Source organism: Dictyostelium discoideum (assembly GCF_000004695.1).
Source record: "Dictyostelium discoideum AX4 chromosome 3 chromosome, whole genome shotgun sequence".
In the NCBI taxonomy this organism is placed as follows: Eukaryota; Evosea; class Eumycetozoa; order Dictyosteliales; family Dictyosteliaceae; genus Dictyostelium; species Dictyostelium discoideum.
In genome coordinates, this window is record NC_007089.4 from 1,957,081 (window position 1) to 1,974,370 (window position 17,290).

Genomic DNA, 17,290 nt, shown 5'->3' on the forward strand with positions numbered 1-17,290 from the left:
ATTTTTTTTAATTTTTTTTTACTTTTATAATTATTAAATCTTATAAATATTTAATTTTAAATTGAAATAAAAAATAAATAAAAAAAATCCATATTTATATCTTTTTTTTCTAAATAATTTTAATTTTATTTAATTAAAATTTAATTTAATACATCTTTATTTTTAAAGAAAACAAGCAAAAAAATTTTTTTTTTTTTTTTTATTCATTTTTGTGTTTCCCACATGGATAAGAATATTCCCAAAAATTAAAAAAAAAAAAAAAAATTCTTCTTAACAAGATTAAACCCAAATAAATGAGAATATATACCAAATAACAATTTCTTTTTTAATCATTTTTTGAAAAAATTTTTTGTTCTCTTAAAAAACTTTTTATCTTTTTTTTTTTTTTTTTTTTCCTTTCTGTTTTTTTTTTTTCTCTTAAAAAAACTTTTTATCATTTTTCTTTTTTTTTCCTTTCTGTTTTTTTTTTTATGAAATGATCGAAATATATAAAATTAAGTTATAACTATGAAAATATTCCAGATATACAAATTACTAATGGTGAAAATGATGTTATTTTTAAATATGTTTTTAAAAATGGTAGGGACAAGAATAAACAACCTTCAAATTTATCTTTAGTTTGTTGGAATTGGTTTCAATTAAATTCAAAGCTATTCTATAAAATAGGAAAAATAAAAATTAAACAGAAAACATTTAATAATATTTTATTTTATCACGAATATCTTCCATATAATAGAAACATTAGAAACAAGACCACCTTTTACTCTCCAATCAAATCTCAATTTCAAGGAAAAAAAGAAGAAATTGATTCAACCAAATTTTCAAAATATAAATTATTAAATTTTAATTATGTTCAAAGTGTAAATTCATATCTACTTCCATTAGAATCAATATTTAAAACTTTTAAAAATATTAAACAAATAAAATTATCACTATTCTTACTTCCAATTGAAATTGTATTAGATAGTATAAAAACAATTTTAAAATATCAAACAAAAAATGAACTTTCATTTTATTTAGAATATGAAACTAAAAAACTACCAGATTCAGTGGATTCATTAATTATGGAGGAATCCACTAGTAAAGAATTTTATTATTGTGATTATTTACTATTTAAAGCACCAAACATTTATAAACAAAAAATGTTTAGACAATTGAAATTTATCGAGTTAATGAATCCAATAAAATTACATCTAAAATCATCACATCATTCTTTTACAAAAGAATTTTTCAATGGTTGCAATACATTGAAAAGCTTTATTTTTGGTGGTGATTTTTTGGAATTACAATCTTTAAATATGGCAATTGAATCATCAAGTTTAATAGAAACCATTAAAGCAAAGTTCTTATTTCATGATTTACATTATCATTTAGAAGATCCAACGTTTGTTAATGGAACTCAATTAGAACCACTATATCGATTCATTTCCATGTAGTTACTATAAACCTGAAGTACCTTATGATTATTCATTTACAAACTATTTCAATCATTTTAAACGACTTTGTGAAAATCTTAAAAATACTAAAACTTTAAAACATTTGAATTTAAATAATTATTGTTATAAACCAATTTCAAGATGTAAAATTAGATCCAAACCAAATAATAATAATAGAAATAATAATAATAATAATAATAATAATAATAATAATAATAATAATAATAATAATAATAATAATAATAATTTATGTAATTCAAATTTATATTCAAGTTTTTTTAATTCACTTGAATTAAATAGTTCATTAACAAAGTTAGTAATTTCAAATTGGAGTTTTGAAAATGAAACACCAGGATTAATAGATTCACTTTGTAATAATAAATCAATTATAAACCTATCACTAACTAATGGTGCATTAAGAGGTGATATAGATTTACCATTAGTTTCTAAATTATTAATATCATCAAGTACAAATAGAATTTTTATATTAAATATATCATTTAATTATTTCACTGATATTGATAATTTAATTAAAATTATTAATGATTCAGAACCAAATTTAAATAGATTATTAATTTTAAAAATTAATGGTTTTTGTCAATATTCAATGCTTGATAATTTAACAATAGTACGACCACAGGTTAAAACAAAAAATGATATCAATAAAACTTGTCAATTTGAATTAAAAATTGTCAAAAATTAATTCAAATATTAAAAATAGAAATGTTAAAATAAGAAATTATGAACCCTTTGATTATATAGGTATTAAAAGATTTAAAATAAAAGAGTATTTTTAAAAAAAAAAAAAAAAAAAATTATAAATTATAATTTCTTTTATTTATTTATTTTATTTATTTATTTATTTTATTTATATACATATTTATTTAATTTTAAGTATTTAAATTTTTTTTTTTTTTTTTTTTTTTCTTTGTTCTTTGTTCTTTTATCACACCAATAGTTCAATTATTTGTTGGAAGTTGTGAGTATATTACAAATATAATCACACATCTTTTTTTTTTTTTTTTTTTTTTTTTTTTAATAAGTCATTTGAGATGGTAATGGAAGACCCAATTTTGTTGGCTCGAGTGATTTTGGATGAGCATGTTTTTTAATCCATGGATGGTTAATAACATCTTTTAATGTAATTCTTTGATGTGGATCTGATACAAGTAACTAAAAATTATTTTGAAAGAAAAAAAAGAAAATTATATTAGTATCCTTTAAAATGAATAATTAATAATAAAAATTAAATTAAATTAAATACTCTTGAAATTAAATCTTTTGCTTCAGGTGATATTGAAGATGGATAATAAACATCATTCTCTTGTATATTGTGGAAAATATTTTTCTCTTCATCAGAGGTGAAAGGTGAACGACCAACTAAAAACTCAAATATGAGAATACCTAAACTCCAAACATCAGCTGTTTGATCATAACCTTTCTTTTCAATAACTTCTGGTGGTAAATATTCTAATGTACCACAAAATGTACTTCTCTTTGTATTTGGTGCATGAACTGACCATCCAAAATCTGCAATTTTAATTTCACCCTTTTAATAAATAAATAAATAAATAAAAAAAAATAAAAAAAATAAAAAATAAAAAGGTTAATAACTAAAATGTATATAAAAAAAAAAAAAAAAAAAGGAAAAACTTACACCAACACCAATTAAAAGATTTTCTGGTTTAATATCTCTATGAATAACATGTTTTGAATGACAATATCTCAAAGCATCTGCAATTTGTAATGTATACTTTTTAAAAAAAAAAAAAAAAAAAAAAAAAATATTAATATAAAATATTATGAATATTGTGGTAGTAGGTTATTTTTAAAATAGAAAATAGAAAATAAAAACAAAAAAAAAATATTAATACTTACAGTAGCAGCAGTTTGTTCATTAAAAGATCCGACTTTTTGTAACTCTTTAAAACATTCACCACCTTTGGCAAATTCAATAATTAAGAAAACTCTTTTATCATCATAAAAATATCCAAATAATCTTAAAATATTTGGATGTCTTTTTTTAGTAAAAAAAAAAAATTATTATTATTATTATTTTTATTATTAAAAAATTAAATTAGTAAATTTGTTTTTATTTTTATTTTATTTTTATTTTTATTTTGAAAATATTTTCACTAAAATTTATATTACCTTAAATGAGATTGAATTTCAATTTCCCTTCTTAATTGATGCTCTATATTATGTGTTTGTAATTGATTTTTAAATAAAACTTTGAGTGCAACAATGAATTGACTCTTTTTCTCCCTTGCTAAATAAACGTGACCAAATCTACCCATTCCTAATAATTTACCAATATCAAAATCATCAATACACCATTTTTTCTTTGGTACTGATTGAGATGATGAAGATGAAGATGAAGATGAGGATGAAGATGAAGATGAAGATGAAGATGAAGATGAAGATGAAGATGATGCTGTTGTTGTTGGTGGTATTGTTGAAGTATTAGTTGATGTAGTGGCCCCAGTTGTTGTTGGTTTTGTAATTGTTGATTTAACAGTCGATGTTGTTTGATGATTATTTATATTTGTATTTTGTTGTTGAAGTACTCTTTGTGGTTGTTTACTTGGTACTGAGAATGAACCACCACCAATATTGTTACTATTTTCTTTATTATTTGGATAACTCATTTCTTTAATTTAAATATTTAAAAAAAAAAAAAAAAAAAAAAAAAAAAAAGAAACCAAAAAAAAAAATAAAAAGTTTTAATTTTAATTTATTTTATTTATTTGTTATTATTGGATTATATTTTATTATTATATTGAAATATTAAAAACAATAAAGAAAAAAAAAAAAAGAAAATTTGTTTTTTTTTTTTCACAAAAATTAAAAAAAAAAAAAAAAGTGGAAAAAAAGGAGCTTAACGACAAATTAAGGCGCAAATTTTAAATTTTTCAAATTTTTAATTTAAAAACAAAAAAAAAAAAAAAATGGAAATAAAAAAATAAAAATAAAAATCTATTTTTAGAATTAAAAAAAAAATAAAGTTTTTTATTAATCGGTTTTAAATTCACTCATAGTTTCTAAGAATTGTTTTCTTGAAGCTTCCAACATTGATTTTTTTCTTTGTTGTAAACTCGTATATCTTTCTTGTGATGTCGATTTAAATGAATCTGAAAACTTTTCCAATGGTTTAATTGGTAAAATTGAAGATTTATCTTCATTTTGATTATTATTATTATTATTATTATTATTATCATTATTATTATCACCATTATCATTATTATTATTATTAATATTATTATTGCTATCTACAGGTTCATCCAATTTAGAATGATTACTTTTATCTTTATTGTTATTATTATTATTATTATTATTATTATTATTATTATTATTATTATTATTATTTTTATTATTATTACTTCCACTACTGCCACTTCCATCCATACTTTGATCTTTTTTGTTTGGATCTTTAAAGTGGGTTTGTTTTGAAGGAGACATAGCTTCGCCACTGTCAGTACCATTAGTACTATTACTGTAATCACTGCTATTATCATTGTTATCATTATTATTATTATTATTATTATTAACAACATTGTTGTTATTATTATTATTATTGTTATTATTGCTATTATCTTGAGCTAAAGTTGAAGGTTCGACCAATCTACCCTCTAAAATGTTATCTATAGTTCTATTTACATTATTTGTTTGCAATAAATCATTTTGGATGGTTTGAGTTGAAATATTTTCAAATAAACCATGAATATAGTTTGCATTGTACACCAAATTATTATATTGTGATGCTGTTAATGATTGCCTTGATAAGGTTCTTGGTATACCATTTGAATATTCTGGTCCTGTTGGTGATGAGGAAGATGAAGATGGTGATGTAATTGATAATGGATCTATTGCTGTCGATGCTGATGTTGATCCTGTACCACCATTTATAGTTGTTGTTGTTGTTACCCCTGATGCTCCTGCTATTGTTGCTGTTGCTGTACCATTATTACCTAAATGATGTTGATGTTCATCAATTAATGATCTTCTACAAGTTGGACATGAGTGATGTTGTTCTAACCATGCTCTTAAACAAGAACTTTAAAAAATTAATAATAATAATAATAATAAATAAAAAAATAAAAGAGAGAGTTAATTTCAAATAACATATATTTTTTCTTTTCTTTTTTTTCTTTCAAAAAAAAAAAAAAAAAAAAAAACACTATACATACTGATGAAATATATGACCACATGGTAATTTTTTAGCGGTAACCATTCTATCTCTACAAATTGCACAATCATCATTATAATTCTCTAAATCTTTTTCACCTACATTTGGATAACAATTATCCATATCTGAAGTTAATTTACAATAGTTTCTATATGCTGTAATCTTTCTATTTAAATTTCCAAACACCATCTTAAAGTAGAAAAACATTACAACATGTAATAAAGTTGGTGTAAACCCTTGAATAATAATAATATGAATTAAATGTGCTAAAAAAAAAATAAAAAATAAAAAATAAAAAATAAAAAAATTAGTGAATTAAATTATAAAAGTATATAATAAAAATAAAAATAACAATAACATACCACAAGTTCCTGCTAAAATTACTGAATCTGTTGAAAACTCTGTATAATAAATATATTGTCCTCTTTTATCCCAAACATCTTCTGATGATAAATCGAATAAATGAATTGAATATTTAATCAATGTTTGAACAGTTTCAAAAAATATTGTAAAACACTTTAAATAATAATAAAAATAATAATAATAATAATAATAATAATAATAATAATAATAATAATAATAATAATAATAATAATAATAATAATAATAATAATAATATTAATAATAATAATAATAATAATAATAATTAAAGTTAGTAAAACAAAATGAAATTATAATAATTTTTAATTAATTAATTAATATCAACTTACTTCAAAATTTAATAACATTAAATTTGATAGACCCTCACCAAAGAAATAAGTAATTGAGAAATAAAACCAAATTAAATCACTAATTAAAATACCAACTAATAACATCAATAACTTTAAATGAATTTTTGCATGGGTATTTGGTAAAAATGTATTCAACTATAATAATATTATTATTATTATTTGATATTATTATTATTATTATTTGATATTATTATTATTTATTTATTATTTATTATTTATTTTAAAATTTCAATAAAAATAAAGTAAATAATGGATTTTGTATTTTGTTTTTTTTTTTTTTTATTTTATTTTATTTTATAAAATTATGGTGATGAAAAGATTAAACAATATTAATATTAGATGTAAAAAATTATAATATATAAAGTCATACCTGTTGTTGTTGTTTATTCCTAACACTTACATAATCAAATCTGTCTCTTGATAATAGGGAAAATAATTTTAAGCAACATAAAATTGAAAACCAAAATCCCCAAACTAATAATGATCCTAATTCTGGTTCTTTAGCTGCAAATATAAAAATTAATTTTGAAACTACATATGTCCATAATCTATCATTAAAATTCTATTTTTTTTTAAAAAAAAAAAAAAAAAAAAAAAAATTAAAAAAAAATTAAAAAAAAAAGGTATGGTGTTAATAATATAGAATGGTGAATATGTGTGTGTGTGTGTGTGTGCAATTTAAACTGTGATAAAAAATAAAAAAAGATAAAAAAAAGATAAAAAAAAAAAAAAAAAGATAAAAAAATAATAATATAAAACTTACTCTTGCTTCAATGTCTCTAAGTTGTCCAAAAAATAAGTATTGTATAAATTTACCAAAAACTATTAAAAGAGTGAAAATTGTATTGATTATTATAACTAAATTTATATAATTATCAAAGAATAACTCTTTTATTCCAATTGGTTGCCTTAATTCACCCTGTATATTTTGAATATTTGTATTTACAATGATATTGGCAATGCATGCTGAAAATAACAACACGCTTAATGTGACATAAACCGGTATCGGTATATAAATATTCATATGGTCTTGATGATATTTACAAAAAATATATAGTTTGTTTTTTTTTTTTTTTTTTTTTTTTTTTTTTTTTTCAAAATAAAAAAAAAAACTGCATATAAAGATTTAATCTATTTTGATTATTACTATTACTATTACTATTAATTATAAGATTGATTTTGATACTATTATTATTATTATACTATTATTATAATGATTTGATATTGATATTTGTTAGAATAGTTATAACTTTTGAATATTTTTTTTTTTTTATTTGTTCTAAAATAATTTTATTCTGTTAATGTTTTTTCTTTTTTTTTTTTTTTTTTTTTTATAAATTCTTTAATTTTTTTTTTTTTTTTTAAAAAAAAATAATAAAATTATTACTATTATAATAATAATATTGTAATATTGTAAATTAAAAAAAAAAAAAAAAATAATAAAAAAAAAAAATGAAAATTTTAAATTAAATTGAAAAAAAAAAAAAATAAAAAATAAAAAAAAAAAAAATAAAAATAAAAATAAAAAAATTAAAAAAATTGGGTTGGTCCAATGATTTTGAAACCACCATCAAATTAATTTTATCAAGTGATTCATTGAATGAAAAATCATTTTCTTTACCAAAATAATAATTTTTAATAAAAAAAATAATAAAAATAAAAATAAAAATTTAAAAAAAAAAAAAAAAAAAAAAAACCAAAATAAAAAAAAACAATATAAATATATATAAGATTCTATTTATATATATTTTACTATATTTAAATAAGATCTTATTTAATATGTATACATACATAATACAATGAAAGTTTGATTGATAATTTGAATTTATCATGATTTTTTTTTTTTTTTTTTTTTTTTCTTAGAATGATAATTCTTTTTTGAAATTTTAATTTTAGTTTTAATTTTAATTTTTTTTTTATGTTTATTTTTTTTTTTTTTTTTTTCGATTTTTTTTTTTTTTAACATAAAAACTAAATTTTTTTCTATTTTTTATTTTTATTTTTTCTCAAAACAAAATGGATGGTAATAATAATAATAATATTAATAATTATTGTAATAATGAAAAACTTTTTTTCAGAGTTTTTCATAATGTTTATATTAGAAATTTAATATTTCATCACCTAAGAACAATGGAGATTGAATTTAAAGAAAATAAAAATTATATTGGTAATAGAGTCCCATTCAAATTTATGTGTTTAGGAAAAATATCAAAAACAAATCAATGGCCATTATTAATATATAAATTAAATTCAATTAAAAATAATGAATCACAACAAGAACAACAAGAACAAGAACAACAAGAACAACTAGAACAACAACAATCACAAGAAGAAGAAAATAAATTTGAAGAATTAATAATTTCAAAAAAGTGTTTTTATTCATTTATTAAAAATGTAAATGATGAAACAATAATTGAACTATTATTTGAAAAGAGATTAAATCAAATTTTAAAACAATATCAACTCTATTCAAATAAATTCTTGGAAATGTTATTTAAAAACTATCTTCCAAATAATGATTGTACATTTATGAGATATTATTTAAATGATGGTATATTATATAATGGTAATGGTAATGGTAGTGGTAATGGTAGTGGTGGTGGTAGTAGTAGTACTAGCAATTATAAACAAGAGAAGGAATTAATAAAATCACAAATTCTTAATAGGAGAAAGGAAGCCTTACTTCGTTACTTTATTTTACATTCAAAGAGTATCAAAGATATCGAGTTTTTAGATAATTTATTAAAAGATCAACAATTTAAAGATTCATTTTTAGTAGAAATTCAAAAATTAGTTAAAGAAATAACATATAATCTTGAAAGAAATCCATTGAAATATGGAGGTTTAGGATTGGATTATATTATTGAAAATGATTATATCAATTCACAAAATATCAATGAAATAGACCTAAGATCATTATTAATTTATTTAATTAAATGGTCATCAGTACACATTAATAAAAATAAAATCAGTCATTCAAGATCTTTAAAAAATTTAAAATCAATTTTAAATAAATTTGGTGAATCAAAAGGTATAAATGAGTCAGTATTAAAAACAACAATTTTAGAAAACTGTGTAACTTATAATAATCTTCAAGTTGCTAAAAGTTTAATTGAACAATCTTCAACAACAACAACACCATCAACAACAATAACTATTTCACCAAATATTGATGATTTAGTATTTCTAATTAAGTTTAGTAAAAACTGTTCAGTGGATACCACTTCATTTTTAAGTTTATTCTTATCAAATAAAAGTCAATTAATTGATAAACCGATGGATGTATATGAAAGTTTATTTGAAATTTCAATTAATTCAATTGGAAAAAGAACTCTTTTACTTCAAATACTTTTAGATTCAAATATCTATAGATGTAATGAACCAATAATTAAATTTCAATCATTTATTGACCACTTTAATGAAGATCAAAAAATTGAAATCGCAACTAAAAAATTAATTCAAATAATTGATGAACAAACTATGAATAATCATATTAAAGAAATTTTAAACAATGGTGGTTATTATCAAGATCAATTATTCTCAAAAAGTTTTGAAATTTATTTAAATTATCATTTCAATGAATCAAATTATATTGGTGTCAATACATTTAATGAAAAAGATTTCAATTATAATAATAATAATAATAATAATGATAATAATGAAATTAAATCTGAAGAAGATACAAATTTCATTAGACAATTATTTTTAATTAAAATGTTGGAAAGAGATGATTTTGAAACTATTAAATTAAAATTAACAAATGTTAAACCAGGTTCAATAGTAGCATCAACAATAGTTAATTTAATATTTGATTTACTTAAAGTAAAGAAAAGTTTTACAAAAAATTTAAAACCAATCTTATCAAATTACCAACAATTGAAATGGTTAATTGATTTTGATCTACATTCAAATAAAATCATAACATTATCAACAACATGTTTTGAATCAATAGATTGTCATTTATTTACAATGGACGAAAAAATGGATTTAATTAATAGAATTTTGAAATTAAAGAAATCAACAACTATTACAACTTATAATTATGAAGTTTTACCAATACCAGATACAAACACTACTACCACCACTGTCACCACCACTGCCACCACTGATATTGCAAATGATGAAACTTCAAATAAGATTACCACTGGTGATGATACTTCAGCAGCAACAACCAATAAAACAACTGGTATTCCTTGTAAAACAAAGAATGAACCAATTCTTCCAATTTCAATTAAATCGGGAGCAGTTTTAGCATCTACAACTACTAAAGAAATTCAATTGATAAGTGGAGATTCAATAATTCCTATTTTATATCCATTTGAATTTAATGATTATGAAAATGATTGTATGCAATTCTTTAATAGATTTCAAAGTATTTCAACTAGTCCAAGTAATTTAGCATTGATTGTAAAGAGTTTTATTCATTTAAATGCAACACCAAATTGTGATATAAGTTACTTTCAACAAATTAAAAATGAAATAATTAAAAACCCAAATTTAACATCTTGTTTTCATACAATGAGAGTTAATGGTAAATGTTTATGTTGTAATGAGCCTGGAAACATTAGATTTAAAAAAGTACTCAATCCAAATATTACAATTGACAAAATTAATTCATTCATTAAAGATTTAAAAGAAATAATACTTGAATTGATTTCTTTTGAAATTTATGGTAACTTTAATCAATTAAATAATAATAGCAATAATGTTATTCCAGAGAAATATAAATTCACATTATTAGAAGCAATGTTTGTATTTATAAATGATCAATCAATTTTAAAAACAGCCTTATTAGAAGATTCAACATCAATTCATTTAAATGCTTCAATTTTATCAAGTTATATTTCAAAATTAACTTGGGAAACTCATTGGGATCTATTTGAACTTATCATTAAAAATCATAAAGAATTTAATTTAGATTTAAAGAAAATTAATCCATTTTCAATTTTAGAACAAACTATTAAATTAGATTCACCATTTAAAATCATTCAACTTTTAATTGATTTTATAAATGATTCAATTTATAATAATAATAATAATAATAACAATAATAATAATAATTTTGGTAATGATAATATTAATAATAATAATGGATTATTTAAACAACTTTCATATCAATCAGTTGATACTTTATTAAAAAAGAAACCAATTAACTCAATAAGAAATGCATTTAAATTATTATTATTAAATTATAAGTTATTCGATTGGAAAGATGAATTAATTTCACCATTATCATTCTCGACAATAATAAATGATCTAGAAAGTGGCAATGAAATTCAAGATGAAACTTTAAAAAGTTTATTTAGAAATTATAAAAAAAATTTATTTTCTCGAAACCCAAAAAAATCTAAATTTATGAATGATCTTGAAATGCAAGAATTAACTGAAGATTTAGGAAAAATGAAAATGGATCCATCTTTAATTGGAGGTATTGCTGATAAAAATATTCAAACCACTACCACCACCAATAATAATAATAATAACAGTAATATTAATAATAATCACAATGATAACAGTGGTAATAATAATAATAATAATAATATAAAGATTGCAAGTTTATTTGATAATAGTGCCAATAGTAGTACTAGCAGTACCATTTCAAAAAATAAATCTTCACCATTATCAAATAAGAAGAAAATTCCAACAAAAACTAATTCAAATTCTCAAAATTTTAATTTTAATTTTAATTCTTCACCAACAACAACAACATCAACAACAGCATCTTTCACTTTTTCTCCATTCTCTTCCAATTCTCCTATTTCCTCCCCTTTTTCTACTCCCTCATCTCCATTTGATTTCAATAAATCAACAACATCTGCAACTTCGACAGAAGCAACTTCATCTACATTTAATTTCAATTTATTACCAGCAACAACAACAACAATATCACCAAATAAAACAACAACAACAACAACATCGCCATTTAATTTCAATTTATTATCAACACCAGAAAAATCCAACTCTCCTTTTAAAAGTACTTTGACTTTTTCACCATCACCATCATCACCCTCGCTATTACTTTCAAATTCATCAGCTCCATTAATTTCATCCACAGTTCAACCACCACCTCCAATATCATCACCATCATCAATTACTAACATAAATGAATCACCTTTAAAAATAACAAAAAATATTCCAAAAGAAAGATTTGATTTATTAATTAACAATTTAATAACTAAAGGAAAATTATTTAAAGCAAGGGAATATATTTTAAAATACAGTGATCATAAGTTTGATTTAGTTAAAATTAGTTATGAACATGCAAAAAAAATAGTCAAATATTGTGAAAAAGACATTGTGGAAATCTTTAAGAAATATTTCAGTCTATCTAAATACCAAAAAACCATCTTGGTCGATATTACCAAAGAAAGAAGAAAGGATTTAATTCCTCTTTTTGTTGATTTCGCTCAAGAAAAAAAAAAATAGTAAAAAAATAAAAAAAAAAATAATAAATAAAAACACAATAATAAAGATAAACAAATAAAGATAGAGATAAAATTAAAAATAAATATAAAAAGTTAAAAAAAAAAAAAAAAAAAAAAAAAAAAAGAAAATCAAATTGGTATGTTCAATTATTTTGGGGAATATTAAGAAAAGAATCAAATGATAAAGATTTTATTTTTTTCTTTTTTTTTTTTTTTTTTTTATTTTTTCTTTTTTTTTTTTTTTTAAAATGATTTCTTCATTGAGTTTAATAATACTATTGAAAATGCAAAAACGATGGATTGGAAAATTTAATGATTTTTAGTGTGTGTGATGATTTCAGCGCAAAAAAAAACAAAACCACCAATCACCAAAAAAGATTTTTAAAAAAAAAAAAACAATGTTTTTTTATTTTCACTTTTTTTTTTATTTTTATTTTATTTTATTTTTATTTTTATTTTTTTTTTTTTTGTGATTTTTTTTTTTTTTTCAAACCATTCGTTTCAAATAAAAAGCACGCTCAAAAACAATCAATTTTTTTTTTTTTTTTTAGTTAATCATTCATATTTGTACTTTTATTAAAAAAAAATAATAAACAAATAATTACTAAAAAAAAAAAAAAACAATTAAAAAATGATTGGAACAATTGCAGTTTTAGTAATTGCTATTTTAGTAATTTTTGCTTTCAAAAAGGTATGACCATTTATTTTTTTTTTTTTTTTTTATTTTTTTTTTTTTTTATTTTAAAATGTCTTCCAAAAACTAATATTTTTAATATATTTTTAATTTTTTTTTTAGAGTCCAAGTAATATTCCACCAATTGTTGAAACCATTCCATTCATCGGATGTTTTTATCAATTTGCAAAGAATCCATTACAATTAGTTCGTAATAGTTATGATAGATTAGGTGAAATTTTCACACTCCATTTAATGGGATTCAAAATGACATTTGTTCTTGGACCAGAGGCACAAGCATTATTTTTCCGTGGTACCGATGAAGAACTCTCACCAAAGGAAGCTTATAGATTTGTAACACCAGTATTTGGTAAAGGTGTTGTCTATGATAGTGAAACAGAGATTATGTATGAACAACTTCGTTTCGTAAAGAATGGTTTAGTTTTATCACAATTGAAGAAAGCAGTTGGTATCATTCAAGAAGAGACTGAAAAATATTTCGAAACTAAATGGGGTGATTCAGGTGAAATCGATCTTTTATATGAAATGAATAAACTTACCATTCTCACTGCATCTCGTTGTCTTATGGGTAAATCAATCAATAAATCATTGGGTCAATCAGGTCAACTCGCTGACTTGTACCACGAATTGGAAGAAGGTCTCAATCCAATTTCATTCTTTTTCCCAAATCTCCCATTACCATCATTCAAAAAGAGAGACGCTGCCCGTGCTAAAGTCGCCGCCATTTTCCACTCTATCATTCAAGAACGTAGACGTTCAACTGACGATAGTGTCGATGATGTCCTCTACACCCTCATGAACTCCAAATACAAAGATGGTTCAGTCCTCGAAGATGAACAAATCGTTGGTCTCATGATTGGTTTATTATTCGCCGGTCAACATACCTCTTCAATCACCCTTACTTACACCATTTTCTACCTCCTCAACAATTTAGAATATTTCGATGAAACTCAAAAGGATATCAATGATATCGTTCAAAAAGAGAATCAAGGCGAAATCAATTTCGATGGTCTCAAGAGAATGAATCGTTTGGAAACTGTAATTCGTGAAGTTCTTCGTCTTCATCCACCTTTAATTTTCCTCATGAGAAAAGTTATGACTCCAATGGAATACAAAGGTAAAACTATCCCAGCCGGTCACATCCTTGCTGTTTCACCACAAGTAGGTATGCGTTTACCAACTGTCTACAAGAACCCAGATAGTTTTGAACCAAAACGTTTCGATGTTGAAGATAAAACTCCATTCAGTTTCATTGCTTTCGGTGGTGGTAAACATGGTTGTCCAGGTGAAAATTTCGGTATCCTCCAAATTAAAACCATTTGGACTGTTCTCTCCACTAAATATAATTTAGAAGTTGGTCCAGTTCCACCAACTGATTTCACTTCTTTAGTTGCTGGTCCAAAAGGTCCATGTATGGTTAAATATTCAAAGAAACAAAAATAAAATTTTTAAAAAACTTATAATTTAAATTATTAAAAAAAAAAAAAAAAAAAAAAATTATTTATTTTGATCATCTTTTTTTTTTTTTTTTTGATTGTGATCACCATTTTTTTTTTATTTTTTTTATTTTTTTATTTTTTTATTTTTTATTTTTTAATTGAAAATTGTGATCATACACATAATCAAAAGTTATGTCATCAAAGAGAAAAAGTCAAATTACCAATACCAATGGTAATGGTAGTGATAGTAAAAAAAAAATTGAAACAGAATATATAACTAGAAATAAAAGAATAAATGATACATATAAATCAACAATTTTTGTATTTTCATTATTTTTCATTAGTTCAATTTTATCAGCAATTTATAATAGAATTTTAGATTGTGATGAATATATGAATTATTGGGAACCAACTCATTATTTATTATATAATAAAGGTTTACAAACATGGGAATACAGTCCAACTTATTCATTAAGATCATATGCATATTTATTACTTCATGCTTTTATGGGAAGATTATTAAACCCTTTTTCAAATGGAAATAAAGTAAATAAAATCAATATATTTAAATAATAATAATAATAATAATAATAATAATAATAATAATAATAATAATAATAATAAAAAATAAATCATATATATATATATTAATAATTATATTTTTAGATAATATTATTTTATTTAATTAAAATTGGAATTGGATTTTTTACATCAATTGCTCAAACTATATTCTATAGAGGTGTTAAAAATATGTTTGGTAGAGAAATTTCAAGATATACTTTAATATTTATGTTATTTTCACCAGCTTTCTTTTTATCAGGTTCAAGTAAGTAAAGGTGGAAAAATAATAAAAATAAAAATAATAAATAATATTAATTTTTTTTTTATTTTTTTTTTTTATTAAAAGACTTTTTACCAACAAGTTTTTCAATGACAACATTTATGGCAGCATATGGATTTTGGATGTTATATCAATCATCATCAACACCATTATCAGCATTATCACCAAATGAATCATCTAATGAAGCTATTTATTCAGTATTTTTAAGTGCAACATCAGTATTCATGGGATGGCCATTTGTAATTGTATTGGTTATACCAATTGCATTGAATTTAATGATTAGAAATGGTTTTTTAAAAGTTTTCATGTGGGCATTGTTACCAGTTATTGCAGTTTTTATACCAATGATTTTAATTGATTATCAATATTATGGAAAATGGGTAATTGCAATTTATAATATTATTGCCTATAATTTCACTTCAAATCATAGTGGTGGTTCTCAATTATATGGTATTGAAGATTGGCCATTCTATTTCATAAATTCATTTGTTAATTATAATATTGTATTTTTATTTTCATTATTAACCATTCCAGTAAGTAAACAATTGTTTTTAAACACATACACACACATATAAATTAATTAAATTATTAATAACTTTTTATTATTTTATAAAGTTATTAATAATTTTTAGAAAATGGAGTGGTAGTTTAAAAAATTTAACAATGGTTTCAATAATTTATACATTATGTCCATATTATATTTGGTTTGGATTTATGACATATTTACCACATAAAGAAGAAAGATTCCTTTTCGTAATTTATCCATTCATTGCATTGGCAGGTTCAATCTCATTTTATATTGGTTTAAATATTTTAAATGCAATAATTTTAAAAATTAGTGGTGGTGGTGCTGGTGGTAGTGATATTAAAAATAAGAAAAAAAATGATGATTTTAAATTAAAAAGTAAACAACAACAACATTATAATGTTAATATTTATCATGGTTTTGTTAATTTCATTAAATATTTAATTATCATCTGTTTCATTTTATTATCAGTCTCTAGAATTTATTCAACTTATGTAAATTATACTGCTCCATTCAATACATTAACTCATTTAAATAATAATGTATTATTAAATGGTAATATTTCAATTTCAAATTTTTCAAAAAATAATAATATTTTAAAATCAAATAATAATAATAATAATAATAAAAGTGGTAAGTTTATAATTATTTTATTTTTTATTTTATTTTTTTATTTTTATTAATTACTAATTTAATTACTAATTTAATTTTTTTTAATATTTAGTAAATATTTGTATTGGTAAAGAATGGCATAGATATCCATCAAATTTCTTTTTACCAAATGATAATAATGAAATTGAATTTAATCTTAAATTTATAGAATCTGATTTTAAGGGTCATTTACCAAAACCATTTTCAACATTACCAAATGGAACTGCAATTATTCCAACAAATATGAATGATCAAAACAAACAAGAATTTGATAGATATGTAAGCAAAAAAAAAAAAATTAAAATAACAATAACATAATAAAATAATTAACAATTCTTTTTTTTTTTATTTTTTTTTTTTT

The 17,290-nt window shown here is 21.1% G+C and overlaps 6 protein-coding genes across 6 annotated transcripts in view; 4 read left to right on the forward strand and 2 right to left on the reverse strand.

Moving 5' to 3' along the window:
* Window positions 1–576: 576 nt before the first annotated feature.
* Window positions 577–2,139, forward strand: DDB_G0279341 (hypothetical protein; the record flags this gene model as incomplete). The annotated part of the gene is made up of 3 exons (XM_636710.1): window positions 577–579; window positions 687–1,432; window positions 1,614–2,139. The coding sequence occupies 3 exons, from the start codon at window positions 577–579 to the stop codon at window positions 2,137–2,139; spliced, it is 1,275 nt and encodes a 424-aa protein (XP_641802.1).
* Window positions 2,140–2,471: 332 nt separating this feature from the next.
* Window positions 2,472–4,084, reverse strand: aurK (Aurora family protein kinase; the record flags this gene model as incomplete). Its single annotated transcript, XM_636711.1, has 5 exons — window positions 2,472–2,609; window positions 2,701–2,985; window positions 3,094–3,189; window positions 3,315–3,453; window positions 3,588–4,084. The coding sequence occupies 5 exons, from the start codon at window positions 4,082–4,084 to the stop codon at window positions 2,472–2,474; spliced, it is 1,155 nt and encodes a 384-aa protein (XP_641803.1).
* A 364-nt stretch (window positions 4,085–4,448) lies between these two features.
* amfr (hypothetical protein) lies at window positions 4,449–7,377 on the reverse strand (the record flags this gene model as incomplete). The annotated part of the gene is made up of 6 exons (XM_636712.1): window positions 4,449–5,490; window positions 5,624–5,888; window positions 5,985–6,138; window positions 6,333–6,488; window positions 6,754–6,915; window positions 7,117–7,377. The coding sequence occupies 6 exons, from the start codon at window positions 7,375–7,377 to the stop codon at window positions 4,449–4,451; spliced, it is 2,040 nt and encodes a 679-aa protein (XP_641804.1).
* A 992-nt stretch (window positions 7,378–8,369) lies between these two features.
* Window positions 8,370–12,779, forward strand: DDB_G0279347 (hypothetical protein; the record flags this gene model as incomplete). Its single annotated transcript, XM_636713.2, has 1 exon — window positions 8,370–12,779. One exon carries the CDS (start codon window positions 8,370–8,372, stop codon window positions 12,777–12,779), a length of 4,410 nt encoding a protein of 1,469 aa, XP_641805.2.
* A 630-nt stretch (window positions 12,780–13,409) lies between these two features.
* On the forward strand, window positions 13,410–14,915 carry CYP51 (cytochrome P450 family protein; the record flags this gene model as incomplete). Its single annotated transcript, XM_001134568.1, has 2 exons — window positions 13,410–13,469; window positions 13,575–14,915. The coding sequence occupies 2 exons, from the start codon at window positions 13,410–13,412 to the stop codon at window positions 14,913–14,915; spliced, it is 1,401 nt and encodes a 466-aa protein (XP_001134568.1).
* Window positions 14,916–15,103: 188 nt separating this feature from the next.
* The window catches only part of alg9 (dolichyl-phosphate-mannose alpha-1,2-mannosyltransferase), a gene marked incomplete at both ends in the record, with an annotated part of 2,422 nt that continues 235 nt past the window's right edge, over window positions 15,104–17,290 (forward strand). The window contains 5 exons of the mRNA XM_636716.1: window positions 15,104–15,457; window positions 15,578–15,737; window positions 15,819–16,285; window positions 16,368–16,911; window positions 17,003–17,208. Of these exons, the coding sequence (XP_641808.1) occupies window positions 15,104–15,457; window positions 15,578–15,737; window positions 15,819–16,285; window positions 16,368–16,911; window positions 17,003–17,208 (1,731 nt within the window). The remainder of the gene's footprint in view (window positions 15,458–15,577; window positions 15,738–15,818; window positions 16,286–16,367; window positions 16,912–17,002; window positions 17,209–17,290) is intronic.